The 27,300-nt window shown below is 38.5% G+C and overlaps 1 protein-coding gene across 1 annotated transcript; it reads right to left on the bottom strand.

The window, feature by feature from the left end:
- Positions 1 to 650: 650 nt before the first annotated feature.
- Positions 651 to 26,003, bottom strand: FBXO4 (F-box protein 4). The gene is made up of 7 exons (XM_036750272.1): positions 25,807 to 26,003; positions 14,707 to 14,942; positions 13,286 to 13,506; positions 8,835 to 8,910; positions 8,546 to 8,721; positions 3,325 to 3,500; positions 651 to 1,050 (listed from the first exon to the last, which is right to left on the bottom strand). The coding sequence occupies exons 1-7, from the start codon at positions 25,993 to 25,995 to the stop codon at positions 961 to 963; spliced, it is 1,164 nt and encodes a 387-aa protein (XP_036606167.1). The 5' UTR covers positions 25,996 to 26,003; the 3' UTR covers positions 651 to 960.
- Positions 26,004 to 27,300: the final 1,297 nt, after the last annotated feature.

The following is a 27,300-nucleotide window of genomic DNA, read 5'->3' as shown; positions in this document are numbered from 1 at the left end:
TAGGGTTTTAAAGACACCTTGGATAACCCAGCAAATTGATTAAACAAAATCTAATTTCATCAGTGAAAAGTGATGTTGCTATAAATTTATTTGAGAGGTTGGGTAAGGAGCTTATAAAAATTAATTTCAAGTACCAATTTTTTTCCTGTCAGAAACATATTTAAATATTACAATTGTATAAATAATATATATTTATGCCTTTATTAAAATTTTTACATTTCTTAGCTCTCAATTACACTAATAAATTTTCACTGCTATTAACAGTGCATGAAAAAGAGTTTGATAATATAGATACAACCCCAGAATATGTTTTCCACATTTATCATATAGAATGTGGGTTTGGTACATCATGAGATTTCCAACTTTACAAAAAATGAGAAAAATCTGCCAAGAAAAGTTGTTTACACTAATGTTCAACAAGCACATGGAATTTACTGCAGCTTAAGAGTTACCATTGGAACCATAGCAACCAATTATTTTCAATCAGCACATAAAAGACTGGGTATCTCCTCCCTGATAATGATTTATGGATGCTCAGGAAAGCCCCTACAAGGCTTGGAAAACCAAGTACTTCCTAAAATTACAATCTCTCAACTCACATAGTAGTAGAAGTGAAAAGTTGAAAACAAATGTACAGAAATGTACAAATATACCAATATTTCTGAATTTATTGACAGTAAAATAAGAAAATTTAAACTTTAAATAAAAATATCAAAAATATCAATAAGATTCACTGGGAGGGGTTTAGGTGCCACCACATAAACATTTCCTTTATAATTCATTAAAATTAAAGCAAGATTTATTGTGGAAAACTCAGCAGTTACAGCTATGACCATTTAAATCTCACCTGGCAGAAAACCAAGGAAAGGGCAAAGCAAGCTTGAGGAAACACCTACATCATGTCCTTAAAACCAATTTTCAAATGGCTTAGTCCTTAAGTTATACCACATGAGAAAAGGATCACCGTGGATGTTTATAGTCAACCTCTCCAAGAATCCACTCAATACCATTCAAAAACCCAGTTAAAGTCTCAGCTTCCACATCCTGTACCTAGGAAACATACAATGAAAGATTTAATTTTAAAAACAAAACTCTGTGACCAAAAAAAAAGGTTTTCTCAAAGTTGTAGAATAAAGGACTCTCTAATTGACTGATGAGAACATCTGGAGTTTCAATTTGAAAATCAGTCTCTGAAAAACTGTCTCAATGGCCTCAGTGTCCTGGATATTATTATACAATAATCAAAAGGAAAAGAGGAAACGTTGTATTTGGAACATCGAGTGGCAGGATGTCTGTTGGGGTTCTAGACTTTCCTAAGCATCAGGATTGTGACATCTCGCAATGGCTGCAAGGAAAAGACAAATGATTGCTGAGGCAGAGACAGGCACACAGATGGCTTCTACAGTGGGTAAAGCGGCAAAACACAAAAACTGGAGTACATGCTCCCTTGCTGTAAGCCTAATGTAATGGAGGATAGTTTTCAAAAGTACTTAAACTAAGCTGTATTTACACAAATACACAAAAAATAAAATATCTTTAAAAACAAAGACCCTAGAATGGGTCACTCAAATTTTATCAAGACAGGAGTGTACTATAATAATTTCTATCATATTTCAATTGACTTGTGATTTCACCAATGTAAGCACTCCCTCTACAGGCAGAGACTGGAACCCATCCATGCCTTTCATCCTGAGGAAATCTTATCTTCCCATAAATCCTCCAGATAGAAACTACCTAACAAGCTAGAAGCCAAACTCCAGTCCTGTTTTCTCCTTGGTATGCCCCTCTGTTAGTCTTCCCTCTCACTACACATCCAGACTGCATCCTTTTCTGATTCTACATCTCCTGAATGATATCTTTTGTAGTATTTCTTGCATGCAGGTGCTTGGTGGTGGTATGCTATAAGTTTACATATATCCCTATCATGTGTCTCTTCATTATTCTTGGGTCATCTGCAATTCTGATTCTTTGGAAATTGTGATGATGCGTAGCCATATTTCATCACCAAAACAATGATTTTTTTGTTGAAAGATGGATTTTTTTCTGTCAGAAAGGAGAGGAACTTGAGATCATTAAAAGTGATGCACAATTTCCCTAATGCAACCCAGCCTGATTCCTCTAATTATTTCAGGCCCTGCTCACTATCCAATTGCAATGTTTGTACAAGACATATGCATTAAAAAACTAACTCAATAGGTTGCCCATCTAAATTTATTAGTTATTATTAATTTAATGCATATAATTTATTATATTACATTAAAGGAGTACATGGTAGTTGCTAAATTTCCAAGTCATTACTGGGTTACATGAATTAAGAAAAATTATTCCAAAGGGGCCCACTTTGAATTCCAAAAAATTACCCCAAAAGTCTTGAATAAACAAAGCTTACAGCTGATAAGAAATATGACATTATTACCAAAAGTATTTTTGATACTTTCATTTCTAATAGAAAAGAACTGAAACACCCATCACTCAGAAGAGACACAAGGGTTATAGATTCAGAGTTAGAAGGATGTCCAACCCTCTCAACATTAGTATTTTTTTTTAACAAATAAGTAAACTCTTGTGAGGGCCAACAAAATGAAGTGACTTGTCATACAGGCAGAAAGTGATAAAGTTGGGATCTGAATATAAGTCCTCTGACTCCTAATCTAGCACTCCTTCCACCAAACCACGTTTCCATCGATATTATGGAATGTATACTTTTAACAAAATAATGTATTACTTATGAAAAAAAATCCCAATGATGAAGGCTGAATAAATAAAATGATTATCCAACCTATGATTGTTGCCTCTGACATTTGCCGGCAGGGTGACAATAGACAAGTTGCAAAATTTCCATGTACTTTAGGCAGTTCCCTTGGACTTATCTATAAAATGAGGGGATTGAACTAAAATGGAAACAAGATGCCTTTCAAATCTGTGATCCTATGATCTGTTACATCATAGATGGGTTGCAATATGTATTGGTAGAGGCTGTTTCCATACCTGGAGTTCCCTATGCTAATGATATCACAGTTCCTTTCTCTATAAGTATCTATATTTCCTGAGAGCCTAACACATTGCCTCATAATGCACACAGTAGGTACTTAACAAGTGTTTGCTGAACTGAACTGCTATTTTATTGTTTTTCTGTACTCTCATAAAGATAGATGACCAGTGAAGAGGATTAGCAGTCAATCACTTCAAACTAATTTTCATGGATCCCAAATTATCAATGCATTCTGTAGCTTCTGACTTCTATGACTGGCTTTAATATATTATTCGATTATAGAAAAATGTTAAGAGAAAAACTAAGTGAATGAGAAAGAAATAAGAACTTACCATCCATGGCAGTTGAAGTTCATTTAGTTTCAGCTCATGTGCCAAATAAAAACAAGGCATCCTTTTTACTGTGGCTTGGGAAATACACGATAAAATCAGCAAAGGTCTTTCTGGGGATCCAAAGGCTGGGTCTGTCATTGCCATAATGTGAGAAAATTCATCTTGCCATTCATGTCCTAAAGAACACAATGAGAAACATTTGCATCCTTTGTGAGAGGAAAATGACCACGACTACATAAAATATATGAAAATTACTCATTTTCTAGACTCAGCTACTATTCTGACAAAATTCTACTAAGCATGCCTCAGAGTATTATTTCATTTTTCTGTATTTCTATGCCCAGTGCCTAGCACATAGTAGATGCTTAACGAATGCTTGTTAATTGATTGTGAGATTTCAAGTTTTTAAGAGGAACTAAAGAAAATACAATGCAGATGCCTCAAATACTCATAATCTAATACCCAAGTCATTCACAAATTCCTTATAGTTGACTCTCATCTTTTTAAAGACCTAACTTATAACTAATTTCAACTTTCACTGACCTCAATGATATGGTATATTTTGCTACCAATGGGTATTTAAGATACCCATTCTTTTTTTCTACTTCCTTTTTATTCTCTCTCATTTGGAAGGAATACTGGGTTAGGAATCAGAAGGGTCTTTATTTTATTCCTGCCTTTAGCAGTTACTAATTAGCTCTATAACCTCATGCAAGACAAAGGTTCTCCAAGTCTGTTTTCTAATGTGTAAAATGAAGGAATTGAACTAAATTGTCTCCAAAGTCTCTTCCAGATCTAATACTAATACTCTAATTGTGTTCTATTTCCCTCCATTCTTTCTCCTCTTTTTTAACTGTCTGGGTCCATATGCTCAAAAATGAAGTAGAATTAAACATCAGTTTTGACTTTTTCCAACCAGTCTAATGAATAGGATAACTTCACATTCACTTAATCATCAAATATATATCAAGCACTGACTGTGTGTGAAGTACTGTAGAAGGTGCTGCAAGAGACACAAAAGCAGACATAGTTCCTGATACTGAAGCACTTCTAAGTTCATTTTACTGCTGTGTTTTAATATACTGGGGAAATTGATGGCTGCCTATACATAATAGTCCTCGACTGCAAGGACCATTGAAAAATCAATCAGCCCATCTCTTTGCTTCACAGATCAAATCACAGATACTACAGTCCATTCTATTATTAAAAATAACCACAAAGTAGCCAGTCTTTCTCACACTCTTGGAAGTTAGAATGATCTTCCTAATTTCTTCCTTGTGTCACTCATTCATGTGACAGGCAGGCAGAGTGCCTGTTCTGCATGAATCCTTATGCTTGGTTTGTGTGGGAAACAAAGATGCTGTATGTGAGTAACTACATATGAGACAGTATGACCTAAGTTCCCCGACGGTTAAACAAGCCAATCACTATAGGGGGTTAGAGGTGGCAGGTATCATTTCTGGGTGGGGTGCCCAGGAAGGGCTTCCTAAAAGATGTGGCATTTGAGCTGAGTCCTAACAGAACTTACATCTTTCCTGAAGCAATTTAATCACTTTTTACTCTATCTCTTCATAGTCAATAATAGATAAAAGCTCATATTTAGACAATGTTTGTAGGTTACCAAGTATTTTCCTCAGAAAAACCCTATGAGACAGAGAGTTCAAGTATTACTATCTTGATTTTATAAAAGAAACCAAGGCTCAGAGTGGTGGTGAGACTTGAAGGCACATAGCTAGCAAATATCAGACACAAGGTGTGAATCCAGGTTTCCTGACCAGTTCAGGCTTCTTTCCATTATAACATTACACATCTCCCAAGATACAATTTAAAAAATCAGATTAAAAAATAGCTAAGCTTATGTTCAAGCTAGGGAAGGGCAGGGGAGATGGGTGTCTTCTTTATGGCCAAATTGGATGAGCTTCAATGCTAATACCAATTCATTTTGCAGAAATGAGCAATTAAGATAATTTTTAAAATTATAAGTTCAGGACTCATATAGATATAACGTTAGTAAAAAAAAAGTGATAATTATCTGATCACCAATATTTACAGAGCATCTAATAGTCAAATGCTATCATAGCCTTTTCTACTAGAGACCAGCCCAATTCTGTTAGCCAAACATAACATCAACAAACGTTTACATAGCATTTTAGAGTTTTCAAATTCCTTTCTTTACTAGGTATGTGGCCTCTCATAATATATTCTATTTTCCAGTACTTACAGTTTTCATTAATCTCTTATGAATAAGCTCTCTCGAAATCTTTAGTCTATGGCTAGTTAAGAGCCTAAAGCACCTTTGTAAAAAATAAAGGCCTCTGAAATTAGAAATAAAAATATGGGCAAATTACTTAATCTCTCAATGCCCTAGGAAACTCCCTAACACTAGAAATTACAAAGAAGGTATTGACCTGCATTGGGAGAGGGACAGGAATTCCCTTTATCAGAGAAATCACAGGTCTGATCTTTCTCTCTCTCTGTCTTAGTGAAATAGGAAATTAATATACTGGACCTTAGTCATCTGTACCCTAATGTCAGGGTTACATAAAACAAAAGGAAAAGCTCACAATTATATAGAAAATCTGGATTATGCAGACAACTAAGTTTCTCAATTGGGGCCAATGCTCTATTCCCACTTTTTCCTTTATTATCTGGGCTATTAAAAAAAAAAGCAAAAATTGGATTTTATTCTTGGCCAAGATTATCTGTGTGGGTTCTTGGGGAAGGAGGAGTGCTGGTGCAGCAGGGCTGGCTACAATACCTCTGAAATCAACAGCGCATCCCCCCAAACTTGGACATAGTACTCTTTACTCTACAATTCTCTCCCCTCTTCTCTTCCCACCCACCCTCCCTAAGAAGTCAAGCAATTCAACATGGGCCACATGCGTATCATTATATAAGTTGGCTGGGAACATGGCCAGGCAGTGAAAACGGACCCAGATTCAGTCTCAGACTTTCTTTGGTGACAAAGAAGACCAAAACATGCAGCCAGAAGAAGTTAACAAAGTCAAAGAGCCTACAACAAAAGCCTCCAAGAAAAACATGAACTGGTCTCAGTCCACGGAAGAGCTCAAAAAGGAGTTGGAAAAGCAAGTTAGAGAAGTAGAGGAAAAATTGGGAAGAGAAATGAGAAAGATGCGAGAAAACTATGAAAAACAAGTCCATGACTTGCTATAAGAAGACACAAAAAAATACTGAAAAATATACTAAAGAAAACAACACCTTAAAAAATACACTAACTCAAATGGCAAAAGAGCTCCAAAAAGGCAATGAGGAGAAGAATGCCTTGAAAGACAGAATTAGCCAAATGGAAAAGGAGGTCCAAAAGACCACTGAAGAAAATACTACCTTAAAAATTAGATTGGAGCAAGTGGAAGCTAGTGACTTCATGAGAAATCAAGATATTATCAAACAGAACCAAAGGAATGAAAAAGTGGAAGACAATGTGAAATATCTCACTGGAAAAACCACTGACCTGGAAAATAGATCCAGGAGAGAGAATTTAAAAATTATTGGACTACCTGAAAGCCATGATGAAAAAAAGAGCCTAGACATCATCTTTCAAGAAATTATCAAGGAGAACTGCCCTGATATTCTAGAGCCAGAGGGCAAATAGAAATTGAAAGAATCCATCAATCGCCTCCTCAATAGATCCCAAAAGGAAATCTCCTAGGAACAGGAATATTGTCACCAAATTCCAGAGCTCCCAGATCAAGGAGAAATACTGTAAGCAGCCAGAAAGAAACAATTTGAATATTGTAGAAACACAATCAGAATAACCCAAGATCTGTCAGCCTCTACATTAAGAGATCAAAGGGCTTGGAATATGATATTCCGGAGGTCAATGGAGCTAGGATTAAAACCAAGAATCACCTACCCAGCAAAACTGAGTATCATGCTCCAAGGCAAAATATGGATTTTCAATAAAATAGAGAACTTTCTAGCTTTCTCAGTGAAAAGACCAGAGCGAATAGAAAATCTGAGTTTCAAACACAAGAATCCAGAGAAGCATGAAAAAGGAATCAAGAAAGAGAACAAGAAAAAGAAATCGCAAGGGACTTACTAAAGTTGAACTGTTTTGTTTACATTCCTACATGGAAAGATGATGTGTATGATTCATGAGACCTCAGTATTACGATAGCTGAAGGGAATATGCTATATATACTATATATATATGTATGTATGTATGTATGTATATGTATATGTATATGTGGTATATATGTGTGTGTATGTATATATGTGTATATGTGAGTGTGTATATGTATGTATATATGTATGTGTATATATATAGAGAGAGAGAGAGGGCACAGGGTGAGTTGAGGATGAAGGGATGATATCTAAAAGAAATAAAATCAAATTAAGGGATGAGAGAGGAATATATTGAGAGAGGGAGAAAGGGAGAGACAGAATGGGGTAAATTATCTCGCATAAAAGTGGCAAGAAAAAGCAATTCTGTAGGAAGAGAAGAGAAGGCAGGTGAGGGGGAATGAGTGAATCTTGCTCTCATCAGATTTGACCTGAGGAGGGAATACCATACACACTCAACTGGGTATCTTACCCTACAGGAAAGAAGGAAGAAGAAGATAAAAAAGGGGAGATGATAGAAGGGAGGGCAGATAGGGGGAGGAAGTAATCAAAAACAAACACTTTCCAAAAGGGACAGGGTCAAGGGAGAAAACTGGATAAAGGGGGATAGATTAGGAAGGAGCAAAATATAGTTAGTCTTTCACAACATGAGTATTGTGGAAGGGTTATACATAATGATACGCATGTGGCCCATGTTGAATTGCTTGACTTCTTAGGGAGGGTGGGTGGGAAGAGAAGAGGGGAGAGAATTTGGAACTCAAAGTTTTAAAAACAGATGTTCAAAAACAAAAAAAAAAATTTTTGCATGCAACTAGAAAATAAGATACACAGGCAATGGGGCGTAGAAATTTATCTTGCCCTACAAAAAGGAAGGGAAGAGGGGATGGAAGGGGAGTGGGGTGACAGAAGGGAGGGCTGACTGGGGAATGGGGCAACCAGGATATATGCCATCTTGGAGTGGAGGGAGGAGAGAAATGGGGAGAAAATTTGTAATTCAAACTCTTGTGAAAATCAATGCTGAAAACTAAATATATTAAATAATTTAAATTAAAAAAAATTAAAAAATACATTTTCCCATTTACATTGCAAACAATAAAGTGGCCTGTGTGATTTTTTTTAAAGATAAGAAAATGCTTACTTTTGTGAGCTTCACCATTTGCAACATAGATGAACCCATCCACCACTTCACACACCTTCTGAATTTGTGGAATCACACTGTATCGGCCCCTCTCTTCATCATTTCCTGGAATCTGCCTGTTGAATATTTTGTTGACTGCACTCGTTTGCTCTTCTCTTGCTCTATCCCTTTCCTTCCTAAAAGATAAAGTTTTTAAAATAAAACACACAAGCAGAAATTCGACAGGGCCCTAACCCATAAAAATGCCTCAGTGCAGATCCCAAGCAGGCCACAAGATAAGCAGCCTTACCTAGTGGTTGAATATAATACCAGGATATTGAATTTTTGTTGGCTGCTCAACTGAAAGCTGATTCCTGATCCAATGCCTGAAGGAGAAGAATACAAAGTCAAAACAATTTATTACTGAATACAGCAGGAGAGAAAGAGTGAAAGAAAAACACCTAGTGAGAACAAAAAGAGCCAAATGATAATTCTTTATGTGTGGCTCTGGAATAAAACATTATACCTGAGCTGAAGAAAAGGGGGGCTGCATGTGACTGTCATTCATGCAGTATTAAAAATCTGGATAGAGAACAACAAAGGACAATTAGCTTTAGACAATACTCTTTTATGTGTTAGCAAAAAGGTAATGTAAGTTATTAAGCTAAGTTTACACAGATTTCTGATAAAATGTAAAATAACTACTTTTAAAAGATAATATATATATATATGTTCCCACTCCAATCATAAAAAACAATTATAAAACTCTAAAATTGTTTGTGTGTGTGTGTATGTGTGTGGTTAAAGAGTGAGCAGTTTGAAAAGTGCCAACTATTAACAATTAAAGGCTCAATATTATTATTCTGTATGCTTTATATTAAACTAAAAAAAACAGAGTTTTGGTGAGGTTGTATTATACCCCATTTTGGCAATTTGCAATCAAAATTAAAAGTAAATGTAGATAATCAGTGGTCTTATAGAATGAAAAATGTGTTTAAAGATTGGATAATGTTCAATAGGAATTATTCCATTTGCAAGTTATTCCATTTATAATCATTCCCAAAACCAATTATTCATTTTCCTAAGGAGTTCCTGCCTTGACCATTCGGCCATTAATGATCAGTAATAAAATGGATTTTACAAGTATATTTGATTTAATAACTGAAAGTAAAATTCAATCAAAACTGAACCAAAACTCAGGAAAATCTTCTTATACACATAAGCAGTTTGGGGAATAGAAATATAGAGAGTATAATCCATGAATTCTATAATTTTCCCCTGTTGTAAACACATCAAGTTAGACACACTGGTCACCAACTAATCAAAATGAAGTTGGATGGTGCCAAATTGTACTAAGTAATAACAGCAGTTCATATATATGTGTGTGTGTGTGTGTGTGTGTACATATATATATATATATATATATACACATACATATATATGTATATATATATACACACACATACACAGAAGTGTGTATATGTAGGTATACTTATTTTTTGTTGTTGCTCAGTTGTTCAGCTGTTTCAGTTGTGTCCGACACTCCATGACCACACTTGGGGTTTTCTTTTTTTTCAGTTTCTATTCATTTTATTTTTAATTTATGGAATAAAACAAATATTTCTCTAACACAGTACAATAAAAAAGATGGCTGCATATGAAACTACAAGTCTACTATGGACAACTTGCTATTCCTTTCAAATATACAACAAAATTATCATGTAAATTTCTTTTTGGGGGGGGAAGTTCTTGGCAAAGATACTGGAGTGGTTTGCCATTTGTATATGAACATATACAAAAAATAGCTAGCACATATAGTGCTTTAAAGTCTGCAAAGTGCTTTACATATATTTTCTCATTTGAATTTCATAATAACCCTGTAAAGTGCTATTTGGCAGATAAGGAAATTGAGACAGAGAAGTTATTTGCCCACAGTCAGACAATTATTAAGCATTTACCCAGGATACTCTGTTCTTTTCAACTTCCAGTCTACTGTTCTTTAGACTCAGCATCACTAACAAATTTTTAAAATATGTACTTATTTTGCAATTGTTAGGGAAATTTTATTTTTAAGTTTATTTCTTAGTATGAAGCTACTAAATCCACAAATTACTAGGTAACTTATTTGATTATGTCTCAAACAATACTGCGTCCTGCCAAAATATCCACTCCTTTGCCCCATCAGCCAAAGTCAACATCTTTTTAAATAAATCACTACTGTAGGCCTTTAACTTTCCAACATTTAAGGAAAAAAGTATATTACTTTTCCTTGGTTGATCTATAACTTCAATGATATGTGTATTTCTTCTATCAAATTGGAGTATAAACATCCACGCAATTTTTGTCCATGTCTTCTCATAAATGCTGAATAGAGTATCCGTTCCAATGCATCTGAGACTTTTCTTGTTGTTCTTTTACTATTCAGGGGGTTCCAATGTACTCAGGTTGTTGTCTACTCTTTTTTATTCTCACTACTCCATCTCCTTTCCTATCATGTAAGTCCACCTCTTATACACAAGGGAGCAAAACAGTTTAATAAATAATCCATTTTTTAAAAAATTCTCCCAATTCAGAATATTATTGAGGGATTTTTGTTAACAAGGTATGTTCACGTTTGGGAAACTCACATTACATATCATGACTTTATTTATTAAAAACATAAGCAATAACAGGAGTTCTACATTTCACGTACAATTAACTGTGGCAAAGTAATAAATTTCTTCAATTCTAGAACATCAATCAACAAGTATTTATTGTCTACTATGTGCTAAACACTGGGGAAGGGAATGGCAATGCACTCCAGTATCTTTGCCAAGAAAACTTCATGGACAGTATTGTTGTGCTATGGTCCACAGAGCCATCAAGAGTAAGGACACAACTGAATGACTGAACACTACATGTGCTATGTACTGTACTAAGCACTGGAAATACAAACAAAAGCAAAAGCCCCTGCCCTCAAGGAACTTTCATTCTGCACAGAAATATACAGGATATATACAAATGCGTATGGGAGAGTTGGCAGAAGAATGCCACTAGCAGTTGGGAGGATCAAAAAAGGCTTCATGTAAAAGGTAATGCCTAACCTGAAGTATTTTTTAAAATAAAATTGTATTAATATAATTTCTTTTTACATTGCCTAAATTCCATCCTATATCTCTCTCCTTCTCCTTCCCAAATAGTTATTCTAAATAACAAAGGATCCTTTTTTTAAGAAAAAAGACAGAAAAAAATCAGAAAACTGATCAACTTTCTTAAAAAATGTGACAATTCATTCAATGTTCTGCATTAGCGGCCTCCTTATTTATGCAAAGGAATGAAGTGCAGCAAAGTGTCTCCTCGTGTCTTTTCTCTGAGTCCAAGCTTGTTCTCTGTAATTCTACAATGTTCATTTTCAATGTGTTATAGTTATTGTTCTTTCCATTTACATTGTAGAATTCATTGTGTTTATTGCTTTCTCGTATCTGTTCACTTTGCACCATTCATGTGAGTCTTTCTATGTTTCTGACCTGGGTTTTGATGGAAACTAGGAATTCCAAAAGGTGAATGAGAGGAAAACAGGAGTGACTTAAGATGAGAAAGACAGAGTAGAGAGAATGAATATAAGTGACCCAAGGGCCAAGATCCTGGAGGAGGCAGAATTCGATGAGATCAATGGCACAGTGAGATGAGTTGGCCTTGGCAAGCAAAAAGGCTCCCTCTTCAACAGAGACTGGAGTGAAGAAGGTGAAAAATAAAGGACATGTAGAGGGGTTTTGAGGTAATCCTTTTCAAAAGTCCTCTTCCTTCTACTCTATCTTCACAGATCTCATCTATTCTCACCAGGTCAACTATCATCTCAAAATAAATGCCTCCTATAGATCTCTATATCCAACCCTAATCTCTCCCCTAAGATCCAGGCTCGTGTCTTTAACCATCTGATGTTTCCATATGAATTCAACATCTTAAAAATTTCAAGTATCCCATTTTTGCAAAAGCCAGCTCCTCTTCCTGAATTTCCCACTTTTGGGGAACAATACTTCCTCAAGTACCTAAGCCTGAAACCTTGGGTACCTCTCTCTCCCTTGTCCTCCACCCTGTTCTCCAGATCTAATCACCAATTCTTAGCAATTCTTTTCTTCCTAATTCTCTCAAATCTCTTATCCCTTTCCCTATCCACTACTGTCACGCTAGTTCAGGTCCTCATAACTGCCTGAAAAAATTCACCCTTTACTGTTACTTCCACTTCCAGTTGTCCCCCAACTCCAAACCACTGCATTCACTGTTGCTACAGGAGCTGTAATAAGGAAACAAATATCACTCAATTGCTACTTAGCGCATATGTCCTATATTCTCAATTAGCTATCAGTTCCGAAGGGGTCAGAACCAAGTCTTACTTGTTATTGTATCCCTAACACCTAGTAAAATGATTTGCACAGAGCAAGAATTCAGTAAGTATTTGTTGCTACTCTTTCTAAATTATGATACCTATGACCTCTATCATAAAAATTAAATGCTCTGCTAACCAGTAAATTCTTCATAATCTTTAGTTATGTAAAGTTATTTTTTCATTAGCTTCCAAGAAAAAACTCAGTATTTTCGAGGTGAATTACTTTTAGTTCACTGGTACTACTGGATGTTCCACTGCATCAAATTAATCTGCCTTTATTTGTTTCAAAGAGTTAACTCACCATTAAATAAGGAACAATTTTCTGCCTACTCAATGGCAGTATCAAGCCCAAAGTATTCAAATTCTCATATACCATAGATGAATGTGGAAATTACCATCAATCTGTCTCTGAGGTAAACCAGCCATCGGGGAAAGTTCTGTGCAAGACATCAAGTTCAACACCAAAGATACATTCAGCTCTTCCAAACCTGGTCCAAACATAGCAAATCGAGGTTCTGTCTGAAGGATCAGTGACTGTAAAAAAGAGGCAACAGCTCCATACATGTGGCGACTGGATTTCAAGTGTCTTCTGGTATGTGGACAGCTTGTTTTATACCTGTTTAAAATAGCCATAACTAGAAATTAAAAAGAAAAACATCTTATTTATGATAATGTATCTTCTTTTATCATTCTCATTAACCCATGGAGACTGCCTCATGAGAAATTTTAAGTGTGTCGATCAATAAGTTTGTTAAATCAATAATTAAAAAACAAATATAATAAAGGTATTTCAAGTGTTAGCAACAAGTTATCCTCCATTATTTTACACCTATCAAATTGGGAAAGATGACCAAAACAAACAAACAAAAAAACCAGAAATAGTCAACACTGGACAGACTGTGGAACAAGAACACCAACATACTGTTGACAGAACTGTGTTTTGGTCTACGTGTGTTCTGGAAAATAATTTGGAATTATGTGTGAAAAGTTAACTAAAATGTTTATAATCTTTGACCCAATGATCCCACTACTGAATGTGCATATAAACACACACACACACACACACACACACACACACACACACACACACCCTAGAAGTCAAATACACAAAAGTTAAATATTTATCAAAATATTCATGGTAGAACTTTTATGGTAGCAAAGAACTGGAAACAAAGTGGGTACGAAACCCCCAAATACTACAAATCAAAAGAAATCTAGTCACACAACTTGTCAGTGAGAAACGAAAGGCCCAAACCTAACTCTCAAGCTAATGTTCCATTCACTCTTCCATACTAAAAGAAAGTCAGTCAAATTAAACTGGGATGGGAAATGGGAAACAGTTAAGTGATCAAGGATAGGTAGTTGGTACAAGATTTGCTCGTGAAAAGTGTTCCAGCCAGTCATCTGCCTGACATGTGAAAAGTTAACTAAACTGTTTATAACCTTTGACCCAATGATTCCACTACGGGGGCTTGACTGACTTTATTCACCCCACCACAGACATTCTGAAAAGACATACTTTTCCTTCTCTGACTCATCCTAGTCTGCTACCAGGACCTAAGACCCTAGGAAGGGATCATAAATTTAGAGCTGAAAAGGACTTCACATATAACAGAACCCAAAAATCTTGGTTTTATGAATGAGGAAACTGAAGCCCACAGAACTTAAAAGGATTTGCTGAAGGTGACACACCTAACAAATAGCAATCAGGAATGGCACCCAAATCCTCTGACTCCAAATCTAGCACGACACTACACTGCCTTCACAGGAAGCAGCCACTGTTTTGTTTTTTAATTTTATGAAACTGAATACTTACATTGTCATATAGTCATAAAGCTCATTGTCAATCACCTCAGATAAGGGTTTTTTTAAGACTTGTAGGTCTGGTAGAGATTTCCAGTCAACAGATGACCAAGAGGGAAGATCCCGCAAAAGAAAAAATTTCCACAGCATGGGATCTCGTACAGTTACATTCCAATATCGACTTGTCCTTCCCAGCTCAAACAGATCATGCGGTGAAAGAAATGACATAATGTACAACTGCACATAAATCTGAAACACAGAAGGACAAGAAAGTAGGTAAACTGGAGCTTCAATAAATCACAGCCCAGATAATGTGTATTTGATTAAAAAATAATTACAAAACAATCAAGCAATTAGAGGACTGCAAGATTACCGAACATCATTAATCCTCAAAGCTGAATTTTTTGTTTTGGTCTGTAGCCATAATTTTATTTATTCACTGAGGTATAAAGAACTGCCTGGTACAGAAGGTACCATCTTTCACAGATGCTGATGGGCTGTATCATTGGTAACTCATGGTCCTAGAGAATCATCTGAGGGCACTGAGAGGTTTAGTGACTTTCAGATGGTCACAAAACTATTATATATCAGAGGCAATGCTTGAATCCAGGGCTTCCTGACTCCAAGGCCAACTTTCCTATCCCCTTATAGCATGCTGCCTCTCTGTGGTGAAACTATAACATACTGCAGTCTAACACAAATCCCTCATTTTATGATTTAAGTCTGTTTTTTTCAGTGGAGAAAATTGGTTGCTATTTCACTCTCATTATGGATCTTTCCAACCTTTAAATTGTAGTACTTTCCTGTTAAGGCTTTCTTGCAGGCAACTGCAACTGGCAATTATGATTTAACATTACATTACTTTATTTTTTAAAAACCACAACATAAATGTCCATCATCTGAGTTTCCATCCAAAATCCAATTTTACTATCTTATGGAAGTCTGACCCATCTTTCAGGCAATGATTGGTTAAACTATAATTTTTTTCAGGGGATTATAATTTTTATACCATCAATCAATCAAGAAACATTTATTAAGTGCTTACTATGTGATAGGCACTGTTCCTGGCATTAGGAATATAGAGAAGGAAGAATTCCTACTTTAGAGGACCCACTTTCTAATGAGGAAGGAAAGCACACATCGGATCACAAATTGCAGAAACATAAAGTAAAAGAATATAAATATATACAAAGTAATTAAATTCAAGGTAGTCTGGAGGAAAAGCACTAGAAGTCAGGGGATCAGGGAAGGTTTCTTGTGGAAGATGTTTGAGCTTCATGATGAAGGAAGAGAAGGATGCTATGAGGGAGCGCATTCCTGGTGTGAGCGTCAGCCAGTGCAAAAGCACAGAGATGAGTAAGGAAAGCAGAGGAAGCAGTTTGGCAGGATTATAGAACATGGAAGAGTAATATCCAGCATCTTGGAAATACAGGTTGGGGTCAGGTTGCGAAGGGCTTTAAAAGCCAAACAGGAGATTTTATATTTGATCCTAGAGGCACAGGAGCCAATGCAATTGATTGAGTAGGAGTGAAACACGGTCATATTTCTGCACTGAAAGAAAACTATTCTAGTGGCAGTGGATAGGATGGACCGGAGCAGTCAGAGACCTATGGCAAGGAAACCAATTAAAAGAGTATGTCATGATAATCTATGGAAGAAGTGATGAGGGCATGAACTAAGATGGCAGCTTGTGGCAAAAGAGAAGGGGCTAGATGCAAGAGATGTTATATGGGTAGAAAAGAAAATCTGGCAACTGAATGGATGTTTGGGTGGGTCATCAAGGATAAAACCAAGGTTATAAAACTGGAGATAAAATTGGAAGGATGGTGGTGACTGTGACAGATAGGAAGAGTGGAGGGTGATAAAACAAGTGGGATGAGGGGAGAAGATAATGAGTTCAGTTTTGAATATGTTGAGTTTTAAGATGTCTCTGGGAAGTACAGTTTAAAATGTCCAATAGGCAATTGGTGACACAGGACTGGAGCTCAGGACAGAGATTGGGTTTAGACCTATAAATTTTATAGTGATCTGCATAAAGATGATAATTAAATGTATGGGAGCTGGTGAGAGAGTATAGAATGAGAAGAGGGTCTAGGATGGAACCTTAGGAAACATCCAGTTAGGTAATATTATATGGATGCTGAATCAGCAAAGGAGACCAAGAAGGAGACAATCAGATATGTGGGAAGAAAACCAAGAGACAGCAATGTCACAAAAATCCAAAGCGGAGAGAAAGAAGGTGATGAATAGGTGCTATATAAGGCAGATAAGATGAAGACTAAGAAAAAACACATCAGATTTTGCAGCTAAGAGATTGCTGGTAACTTTGGAGAGAGAAGTTTCAGTTGTATGATGAGGCCAGAAGTTAGACTGCAAAGGCTTAAGGACTAACAGGAGAATAATTGAAGGCAGGGCATTTTGACATCTTTTTTGAGGAATTTAAGAAAGACAATAGCTTGAGGGGATGACAGGGTATAGTGAAGAGGTTTTTAACAATGAGATAGATGGGGACAGATTTGGAGGCAGTAGGAAAGGAATGAGGAGATGGAGATGAGAAAAGGAGAAAGAACGAAAGAGGAAAGAAGAGGGCAGGAAAGGAGAGGAAATAAAGGGAAGAGAGAATAACTGAGGATGCAATCTTGGAGAAAATGAGAGGGGATCAAGCACACAATGTAGAAGAGCTGGCCTTGGCAAGGAAAAAAGTCAAGTATGATAAAGTGGGGGAAAGTGGGTAGGAGCCAAGGTGGTGGAGTAGCAGAAAGCAGTGCATAGAGGAGCTCCCCCCAATTTCCCTCCAAACGTTTATAGAAAATAATCCAGACCAAATCCCAATAGGGAAATATAAGAAAAAGTCAGTGAGTTATTTTTCAAGCTCAGGTTGGGATAGAGAGAGAGAACTATGGACACTGGTGTGGTCAACAGGTTCCAGGTCACAGATGTAGGGTGGGCCTAAAGAAAAGACTTTTGTTGTGACTCCTCCATTCTCCCCCACCATCCCAACACACAGCAGTCTCAGACCCTAAGCAGTATACCAAGAAGCAGGGTTCAGATGCAAACAAGTAACAGTGTGGTTCAAACCCCCAAGAGCAGAGTGAGATTATAATTTCAAGCTTTTAACCCAGTCTGAAGTCTGCAGAGGAATAACCAGGGCAGGAATCCTAGACCAAAGGGGAGCCTTCAGTTCTATAACTCTGAACCATCAGAGTTTCCCACCATGGCTGAATCCAGCAGCCGTCTACTATTGCTCAGACCCAAACTTAGGTCAGGAACACTCGATAAATCAAGAAGACAGAGGTAGGACCAGCTCAGACCCTCTCTACAGAAAAAGAATAGAGCCAGGCCTTAACATTAAATCTAGTCAAGAAGCAGGCTGGAAGAATTAAAAAAACACATAAATCCACCATAAAGAGCTATTGTGATGAAAGGGATGCTCAAGACACAAAACCAGAAGAAAAGAACTATTCCAAAACACCTATCAGCACAGCCTGAAAGAAAAGCAGTTTGGGAATAAATCCAACTAGAATTCCTGGAAGAGAAGAATAACGAAGGTTTTGTTGGGGTTTTTTAAGAGCTAAAAATATTTTTGTCAATGAAATGAAAAAACACTAGAGGAAAAAACTGGAAAAGAAATGAGAGTATGAAAGAAAGAATTGAAAAGGAAAGTAGCAATTTGATAGAAGTACAAACCTTCCCCAAGCAAAAAAGAACTTACAACTTACTGACTATCAAAATGTACCAAATAGAAGTCAATGAATGACTCCATGAGACAACAAGAAATATTACAGTGACGTCAAGATTGAAAAACAAAACAAAATAAAATGTAAGGTATCTTCATAGCAAAAACACCTGACCTGGAAAACAAATAAAAGAGAAAAAAATTAAGAATCATCAAACTATGTAAACACCACAACTTAGACATAACTTCTCAAGAAATCTTAAAAGAAAACTTCCTAGATGTCTTAGAACCAGCTGCTAAACTAGAAACAGAAGGAATCCTCTGATTACCTACTTAATGAAACCCCCAAATGAAAACTCTCAGGAATGTTATAGCCAAAATTCAGTGGCTCCAGGTCAAAGGGGGAAAAATACAGTCAGAAAGAAAATATTCAGGTACCAAAGAGCCACAGAGTCAGGATCACACACAATTTAGTAGTCACCATCATAAAGGAGCTGAGAAACTGCAACACCATATTCCATATGGCAAAAGATATGGGCTTACAGCCAAGAATTACTTAACTAGCAAAACTGAGTATAATGCTACAGGGGAAAAAAATGTCCTTTAATGAAATAGGGGAATGACCGAACACATTAAGGTATAAAAATGTGACAGAATATTATATGTTGCTGTAAGAAATGATTAATGAGATAGTTTCAGAGAAGCCTGGGAAGACTTACATGAACTGATGCAGTCAGGAGAACAATTTATACAAAATAACAATATAGTAAATACAAAGAGTGAGAGTGTGTGTGTGTGTGTGTGTGTGTGTGTGTGTGTGTGTGTGTGTGTATTTTGGACATGGACAATGCAAAAATTTGTTTTGCTTGACAATACATGTTTATAAAAAGCATTTTTCCCCTCTGTTCTTAATGCAGGCTGAGGAGGTTGTTGGGGTGGGAAAAGATTTTTGTTGATTGAAAAAAATTAAACATATTTTTAAAAAACACAGGGGAAAGGAAGCCTAAGAGATGTCAAGGGGTTCTGAGATGAAGAGAATGGGAGAAAATTGAGCTCACATCAAACGTTCTCAACTTTCTCAGTACAGTAAGAGAGAAGGAAAAGGGAAGTTTGCGAAACTGGAGCAAGGAAGAGGTTTGGAATAGTGAATTAAATATGGAGGAATCAATCAACAAACATTCATTAGGGCACTGCCTTGCTATAGTAAGGGCCAAGAACTAGCTAAGCAATATTGATTTGTAATGTAAGCTTGGCTTAGTTTCCTCATGCATGCTGCATTCAACAGCATGAGAGTAAAAGGGGGGTTGGTAGGTTACAGTCGGGTAGGAGAAAGCCAGAATTCCTAATTAGAGAAAGAGAATACTTGTAGGTAAAGATGAGATCTTTTCTGTGGTCATCCCCTAGATATGGCTAATGTGTCTCAAAGGAGCAGGTCATGAGATTTAAGGTGACGAACACTATGGTTATTTTCAGTAAGATTTTCAGAGGGATCCTGCCTGTACCTCCCCTAATATCTCATATAGAAAAACAGAATTCACTCACAAGCAGAGAAAACAATATTGAAATATTAAATGAAACATAACATGAAAGCAGTCAGAAAAAGCAGAAAATATGCTATGTGATATAATAAACATCAGAGTACATACCATGTGTTCAAATTAAAATGACTTTTAAATTTTTTTTACATTTAAGTTTAATTTTATTTTTCCTCAGTTACATATAAACAAAAATCTTTAATATTTGTTTTTTAAAATTATGAAGTCCAAATTCTCTCCCTTCTCGTTCCTCTCACTTAAAAGGCACGCAACTTGATATAGGTAATACATGTGCAGTCATGCAAAACATTTCCATGTTGGAAAAGAATATGCAAAAAAAACCCCAAGAATAAAGAATAAATAAAAGAAAGGAAGAATAAAGAAAAAATTTTAAAGCATGCTTCGGTTTGCATTCAGACTCAATCAGTTCTTTCTCTGGAGATGGATAACATTTTTTATCACAAGTCCTTTGGAACTGTCTCAGGTCATTGTATTGCTGAGAATAGTAAAGTCATTCACAGTTGATCATCATACAGTATTGCTCTTACTACAAACAATGTTTTCCAGGTTCTACTCATTTAACTTTGCATCAGTTCATGTAAGCCTTTCTAGATTTTTCTGAAATCATCCTACTTGTCATTCTTATAGAACAATAGCATTCCATCACAATCATACATCACAACTTGTTTAGCCATACTCTACTTGCTGAGCATACCCTCAATTTCCAATTTCTTTGCCACCACAAAAAGAGCTGCTATAAATATTTCTGTACATATATGTCCTTTTCATTTTCCTTTCATCTCTTCGGGGTACACACCCAGTAATGGTATTTCTGGGTCAAAAGGTTTGCCCAGTTTTATAGTGCTTTTTATTTTATATTGTCTGCAGTTATCTTAAGTGAAATTTCTTTCCTGCTAGACTTTGTTGGTATATGTAGAAATGCTGATGATTTATATGAGCTTATTTCATTTCTTACAACTTTTCTAAAGTTGTTAATTTCAACTAGTTTTTGGATGATTCTCTAAGTATACCATCATATCATTTGCAAAGTGTGAGGGTTTTGTTTCCTCATCATCTATCCTAATGCCTTTAATTTCTTTTTCTTTTCTTAGTTTAGCAGCTAGCATTTCTAGACTAGTATTGGGTAACAGTGGTGATAATGGGCATTCTTGCTTCACCCCTGATCTTACTGGAAAGGCTTCTTGCTTATCCCCATTACAAACAATGCTTGCTGATAGGTTTAGATATCTATCTATTATTAGATATGTATCTTATTATTTTAAGGAAACTTCCATTGATTCCTATGCTTTCTAGTGTTCTTAACAGGAATGAGTGCTGTATGTTATCAAAAGCTTTTTCTGCATCTATTGAGATAATTGTATGATTTTTGTTGGTTTTGTTACTGATATGGTCAATTGTGCTGATAATTTTCCTAATACTGAACCAATCCTGCATTCCTGATATACCTCTCGCCTAGTCATGATCTTTGTGATATATTGCTATAATCTCCTTACTAGCATTTTATTTTAAAATATTCATTACAGAAATTGGTCTTTAGTTTTCTTTCTGTTTTTGCTTTTCCTAGTTTTGTACCAGTACCATATCCATGTTGTTAAAGGAATTTGGTAGGACTGTTTCTTTCCCTATTTTTCCAAATAGTTTATATAGTATTGGAATTAACATCAGATAAAGTCCTTGCTCCCATGCAGCTACAAGTGCTATGACTCCTTTTGGCCTTGAGACTCTGACCTAGAACTATGTATGGGAAATGCAAAAGGGACCTGAACCCAGTGCCACCAAAGGGTCCCCTGCAATCTCCTTCCAACCAGCTGTCCAACCCCCCCCCCCCCGCCCCACCATCTGTGGGGCTGAGAGCTCCTGAGGCTGCTGCCAATACCAATGCAGCCACCTCCAAGGTCCACTGCTGGCACCATGCTATCTGCACTGAGCTCTATGCCCAGCCCTCACCCTGGCGAGACAGACCTTTCCTGCTAATCTCCTAAATTGTCTTGGGCTGGTAAATTGTTTCACTCGACCTTTTGTTGGTTCTGTTGCTTCAAAATTCTACTGGAGGGGAATCTGGGAGAGGTCAGCTGACTGCTTTTCTACTCTGCCATCTTGGCTTCCTCAAGTTACTTTTAGCATGAAAAATAGTTATCATAGAGGAAGCATGACAGCGACTAGCAGGCCAGGCTTAGAGTCAATGACAGTCTCTGTAACCCCGGTATCGTGCTTCATAAATTCTTATTCACAGACTGATTTTACTTTTAACACAAGTTGGGTGACCATGGTCACTTACCCTCTCATCATCTGAGGTAACTGTAACACTGCAAGACATGGATAAGTTGATGTGCATGTGTGGAAGGAGTTTCCCAGCTTCTACACCAGTTCTTTAGACAAATTAAATAGCAGGTCTGAAACTCTGCCTTGCTACTGCCCCCCACCCCAAAATAATAAACTATCACTTGTGTTTTTTTTATTAACGACTCATTAGTAACAAGAATTTCAAGGCAGCTAGGTGGTGCAAAGGTTATAGTGCTAGGCCTGGAGTCAGGATGACCTGAATTCAAATTTGGCCTCAGAAACACACTAGCTGTTTCCACATCTACAAAATGAGATGATGAAGAAAATGACAAACCACTCCAGTATCTTTGCCAAGAAAACCCCAAATGGGGTCACAAAAAGTCAACACGACTGAAACAACTGAAAAACATTAATAAGAGTTACTGACTTCTAGGGAAAAAAACTATCCAATTAATTACCTCCATTTCCTCTCCTCTAACTCAACCCTTTGCAATCTAGCTTCCAGTTTCATCACTCAAATGAAATTGCTCCATCCCAAGTTACCAATATCTTCAATCTAAATCTGATGACCTTTTCTAAGCTCTAGTACTTCTGGACCTCTCGTCTACATTTAACACTGGTGCCTATCCCTCTCCCCCAGATACAACTGTCTCCTGGTGCTTGTCATACTACTCTCTGCTGATTCTCCTACCTGTCTAACAAACTCTCCTTGGTCTTCTTTAAAGGCTCATCATCTGTATTATCACTCTTCTCAATTCTGGGAATACCCCCAATGCGGTCTTAGGAACACTATTCTCTCTCTTCTGTGCACTCTAGCTTGGAGTGTCTATGCCAAGGACACCCAAACCTTTATATACAGCCTTAACCTCTTCCCTTAGCTTTATTTCTGCATCATTTATTGAAAATTTCATGTCACAGAGAATATATCATATTCAACATGTACAAAACTGAACTCGTTATCTTCTCCCCTAAACCCAGCCTTCTACCCAATTCCCCTATGTCTGTCAAGGGCACCATCATTCTTTCAAGCTCCCAGTCAGGTTCAAAACCACAGCATTTTACTCAACTTACTTTCTCACTCAACATATCCAATCTAGTTTTCAAATCTTGTCACTTGTACTTCCACCTCTCCCACCTCTGTTCTGTTCTCAGTACTCATGCATCTACCAACTTAACTCAGGTCCTCATTACTTCCTGCCTAGACTACTGCAATGGCCTCCTACCTCAATTTCTCCCCATTCTAATACATCATGCACCCAGCTGCTAAAATCATATTCCTTGAGTGCGTGTCTGACCATTTACTCCCTACTCAGCAAACTACAGTTGTTCTCTGTCGCCTCTAGGATAAAACATAAACTTCTTTCTGTTTTTTAAAACCCTTCAAAACATGGTCCCAAACTTTGTTTCCAACCTTGTTAATCAAGATGCCCTGTATAATCTATTAAATCTTAAAACTTCACTAAGACTTTTGGGCTAGTCAGTGAACATTTATTAAAGCTCCTACTGTGTGCCAGCCATCATGCTAAACAATGGGAATCACAAAGAAAGGCAAAAGACAGTATCCACTCACTCTCAAGGAGCTCACAGTCCAATGCGGGGCACAATATGCAACTATGTACAAACAAGCTATGTATAGGAAAATATGTGTAGGAAAAACTGGGGGAAATCAACAGAGCAAAGGAATTAGAATTAAGGGGAATCAGGAAAGGTTTCCTGTAGAAGGTGGGATTTTGCTGTTCGTCCTTCATTTTTGAAGATCAATGACATCATGATGGCTGATGTTTTTGACTCCAAGGTGAGATTTTAGCTGGGCCATGAAGGAAGCCAGGGAAGCCAAGATGAGAATGCGCTCCCTCTCCTGCACCCTAGGGTTCAGCCAAACTGCCCTTCTCCCTGTTCTTTACACATCTTTCTTTTGCAATGTCTTTCCTCTACGCCCGAAATACTCTTCCTTCTCATCTCAGCCTCAAAGAATATGCTACAGGGTTCTTTCTGAATCATCCCAACTACTACTGCCCTCCCTAACTCCAATGTATTTACTCTGAGTGAGGTCAGTGTTGCTTAGTCTAGAGTACAGGGCTTGGCATCGGGAAGAGACGAGTCCAAATCCTGCTTCTCAGATACTTACTGTGTGACCCTGGGCAAGTCACTTAACATCTAGGCCTCAGTTTACTTATCAGTAATATAGAGATGGTCACAGAATCCACCCGAAACGGTTATAAGAATTCAGTGACATCTTACATATAAAGACTTTGTAAACCTTAAAACTACGTAACTGTTAGCTAGTATTATCTGTATACTTCACTGCAGTTTCAAAAGCCTCTCCTGAACTGATGCCTCTAAGAGCAGAGAAGCCTGGAATGTAGATGTGCTTGCTGGGGGTATGTCTGGGGCCACATTGTGTTTTTTCCCAATAGAATGCAAGCTTCTTGAGAGCAAGGTTTCATTTCTTTGCTGTCTGACACTGGGCAAGTCACTTCTCCCGTGCTTGAAATATTCTTCCTTCTTACTTCAGCCTTATGGGATCCCTTACTTCTGTCAAGACTTCAATTTCCTCATCTGTAAAGTGGGGAAAATGATAGCACCTCTTCCCCAGGGTGGTTGTGAGGATCAAATGAGATCACTGAAAAGTGCCGAGCACAGCACCTGGCACATAGTGAGCCTACATAAATGCTAACCACCACCATCACCATCATCATCACCACAGCAAGTCACAACTTTGGCTGACCTCAGTTTCCTCATCTGTAAAAAAGGGACTGGGGCAGCTAGGTAGCAGTGGATAGAGTGCAGGGCCTGGATTCAGGAAGACCTGAGTTCAAATCTGACCTCGGTCACTAAGTCGGTGACATTGGGCATGTTTGCCTCAGTTTCCTCATTTGTGAAATGAGCTAGAGAAGGAAATGCCAAACCTCTCCAGTATCTTTGCCAAGAAAACCCCAAATGGGGTCATGAAGAGTCAGACAGGGCTGAAAATGACTAAACAACAAAAACCTCCCAGGGCTGCTGAAAGGTGAGATAATTAAAAAGTGCTTTAGCACAGTGCCTGGCACATAGTAGGCACTATATGTTAGCCGCCATCATTATCAAATCAGGCCACAACCTGTTTGCCTCAGTTTCCTAGCCTGTAAAACGGGGATAACAGCACCTACCGGCTTAGCACAGTGCCTGGCACAGAGAGGCGCTACAGAAATGTTAGCTGCTTATTATCTCTGTAGCCCCGGTATTCGGCCACGCGCTTGGTATAGAGTAGGGGCCTACTCAGTGCTGGTGGGCCGAGGCAGTGTGGCCTGGTGGGCAGAGGGCTGGCCTCGGGTTTGGAGAAAGACCCGGGTTCAACACAACGCAGTGGGCTGCTTCACTTTGGTCTCCCAGCTTCAGCCCATACACTACAGGCGCTTAATCAATGCTGGTGATTAACAAAAGGGCGGAAGGGCCTCGGTCTCCGCCCGCCACGCTCGGGGCGGGAGGGAGGGGGTCGGCGAGACAAAACAGAACCGAAAAGCCCAACCCCGAGCTGGGGCCGGGGTCCGGGGCTCGCCCCTCCCCCGCCTTGCCCGCGGGCGCAGGCGCACTGGCCGGCCGGGCCTCCCACACCCACCGGCAGCCTGGTCAGGGCGCTGGCCTCCTCGTCGTCCGCCGGCGTGGCGCCGTGCCCCGGCCTCTCCTTGCCCACCGACTGCCAGAAGCTCCTCCAGCCGCTCAGGAAAGCCGCCTCTAGGCGGCTCCGGTCACTGAGGGGCGACAGAGACCTGCTGGGGCTGCTGCAGCCCGGCTCACTCTCCGCCATGGCGGCCAGCCTGGAGCCCGGCACAGACTTTGGGCCGAGGAGGAGGAGCTCGGGCAGTATTCCAGCGGGTGCCCAGACTGGCCCCCGGCAGGCCCAGCTTCCGGGGGGCGCGCGGGGCGGGGGCGCGCGGGGCGCTTGGCATCGGCGCCGGTGCTGTGCAGCCCTTGGAGTCAAGATTTGGGTTCTAATTTTGGCCCTCTTATCTAATTAGTTACCTGTATGACCTTAGACAAATTCTTAACTCCCCTGTGCCTACATTTCCGTCAACTGTAAAGTGAGGGAGTTAGGTTAGATAACCTCCAAGTTACCTTACATATCTAAACGGGGGTGGGGGGGAGACAGCAGAGACAACACCTGCCCCAGCTCCGGCCCCCTGAGGAAAGAGTCCTAGGGACAGGCTTTGGGACTGGGGTTACTTAGTCATCTCTCTAGGGATTAACCACTGAACGGTAAGATGGGGGACATCGGTTAGGATTCCAAACAACGGAAAACACATTGATGTCGCACATCTCTGGTCCCTGAGGCTGGTGAACAGGTTAAGTTCGGGAGTTCTAAGCTCCAGCCGGGCTGTCAGTCCAGTGTTGGTGCCAGAGGGTGAGCAGGAAGCCCCCAGGCTGCCTGAGGCATTCAGCTGGGCAATGAAGCTGGTCCACGCTTCCATGCGAATCAGTAAGGGGATTTGGCTACACTTTCAGCCTGGGTGAGATTTGGAGATCCAGTCTGGAAAGAAAAGAGGAAAATTATCACACCACATGCTAACCAAAGAGCTATGCAATCTATGGAATCCCTTTTTCTGAGAATGGATAGTATATTGAATAATAAAGTCAAAAGGACTTCTATGTAATCTGGTCCAGCCACCTGCTTTCAAGCAGGGCAATAAACTAAAAATATACACAACTAGTCTGTCCTTGAAAAGCTACTTTATGTTCCAGACTGTACTTTCTTGAGTGGAAAGGGGGCAAGAGTAGTGGTGCTTTGTATCTGTGATTTTACTGGAATGGGGAACTCTTGGTGATGAACCTGACTACAAATATACCAGGACAACTGTAACCCTACACATCCATTCCTTGCCACATCTTTTCACTTCTACCTTCACATCTCCCACTCCCTTCTATTTACATAGCTCCCCCCCACCTTAGTTCAGCACTTCACCTCTTGCCTTGAGACAGCCTCACCACTGACCTCCCTTCCTCAGACCTTCTCACCACCCAAGTCCCTGATTACTCTATTCAACCAGCTCCAGTGGCTTCTGACTGCCTCTAGGACAAAATATACCCCCCTCGGTTTAGCTTTTAAAGCCCTACT

The sequence above is a fragment of the Trichosurus vulpecula genome, chromosome 1 (assembly GCF_011100635.1).
Source record: "Trichosurus vulpecula isolate mTriVul1 chromosome 1, mTriVul1.pri, whole genome shotgun sequence".
Classification (NCBI taxonomy): Eukaryota; Metazoa; Chordata; class Mammalia; order Diprotodontia; family Phalangeridae; genus Trichosurus; species Trichosurus vulpecula.
The sequence above is the reverse complement of the archived record's forward strand: the minus strand, read 5'-3'. Positions and strand labels throughout refer to the sequence as shown.

Bases quoted from the DNA above. Each gene is read 5' to 3' on its own strand.
- FBXO4 (XM_036750272.1), bottom strand. From the start codon at position 25,995: ATGGCGGAGAGTGAGCCGGGCTGCAGCAGCCCCAGCAGGTCTCTGTCG. The intron at 8,911-13,285 runs GTAATTTCCACA...CTTCTCCTTCAG, and splicing joins ACCTCAGAGACAGATTGATG to GCATTGGATCAGGAATCAGC. The intron at 3,501-8,545 runs GTAAGCATTTTC...TGTGTTCTTTAG, and splicing joins AAATGGTGAAGCTCACAAAA to GACATGAATGGCAAGATGAA.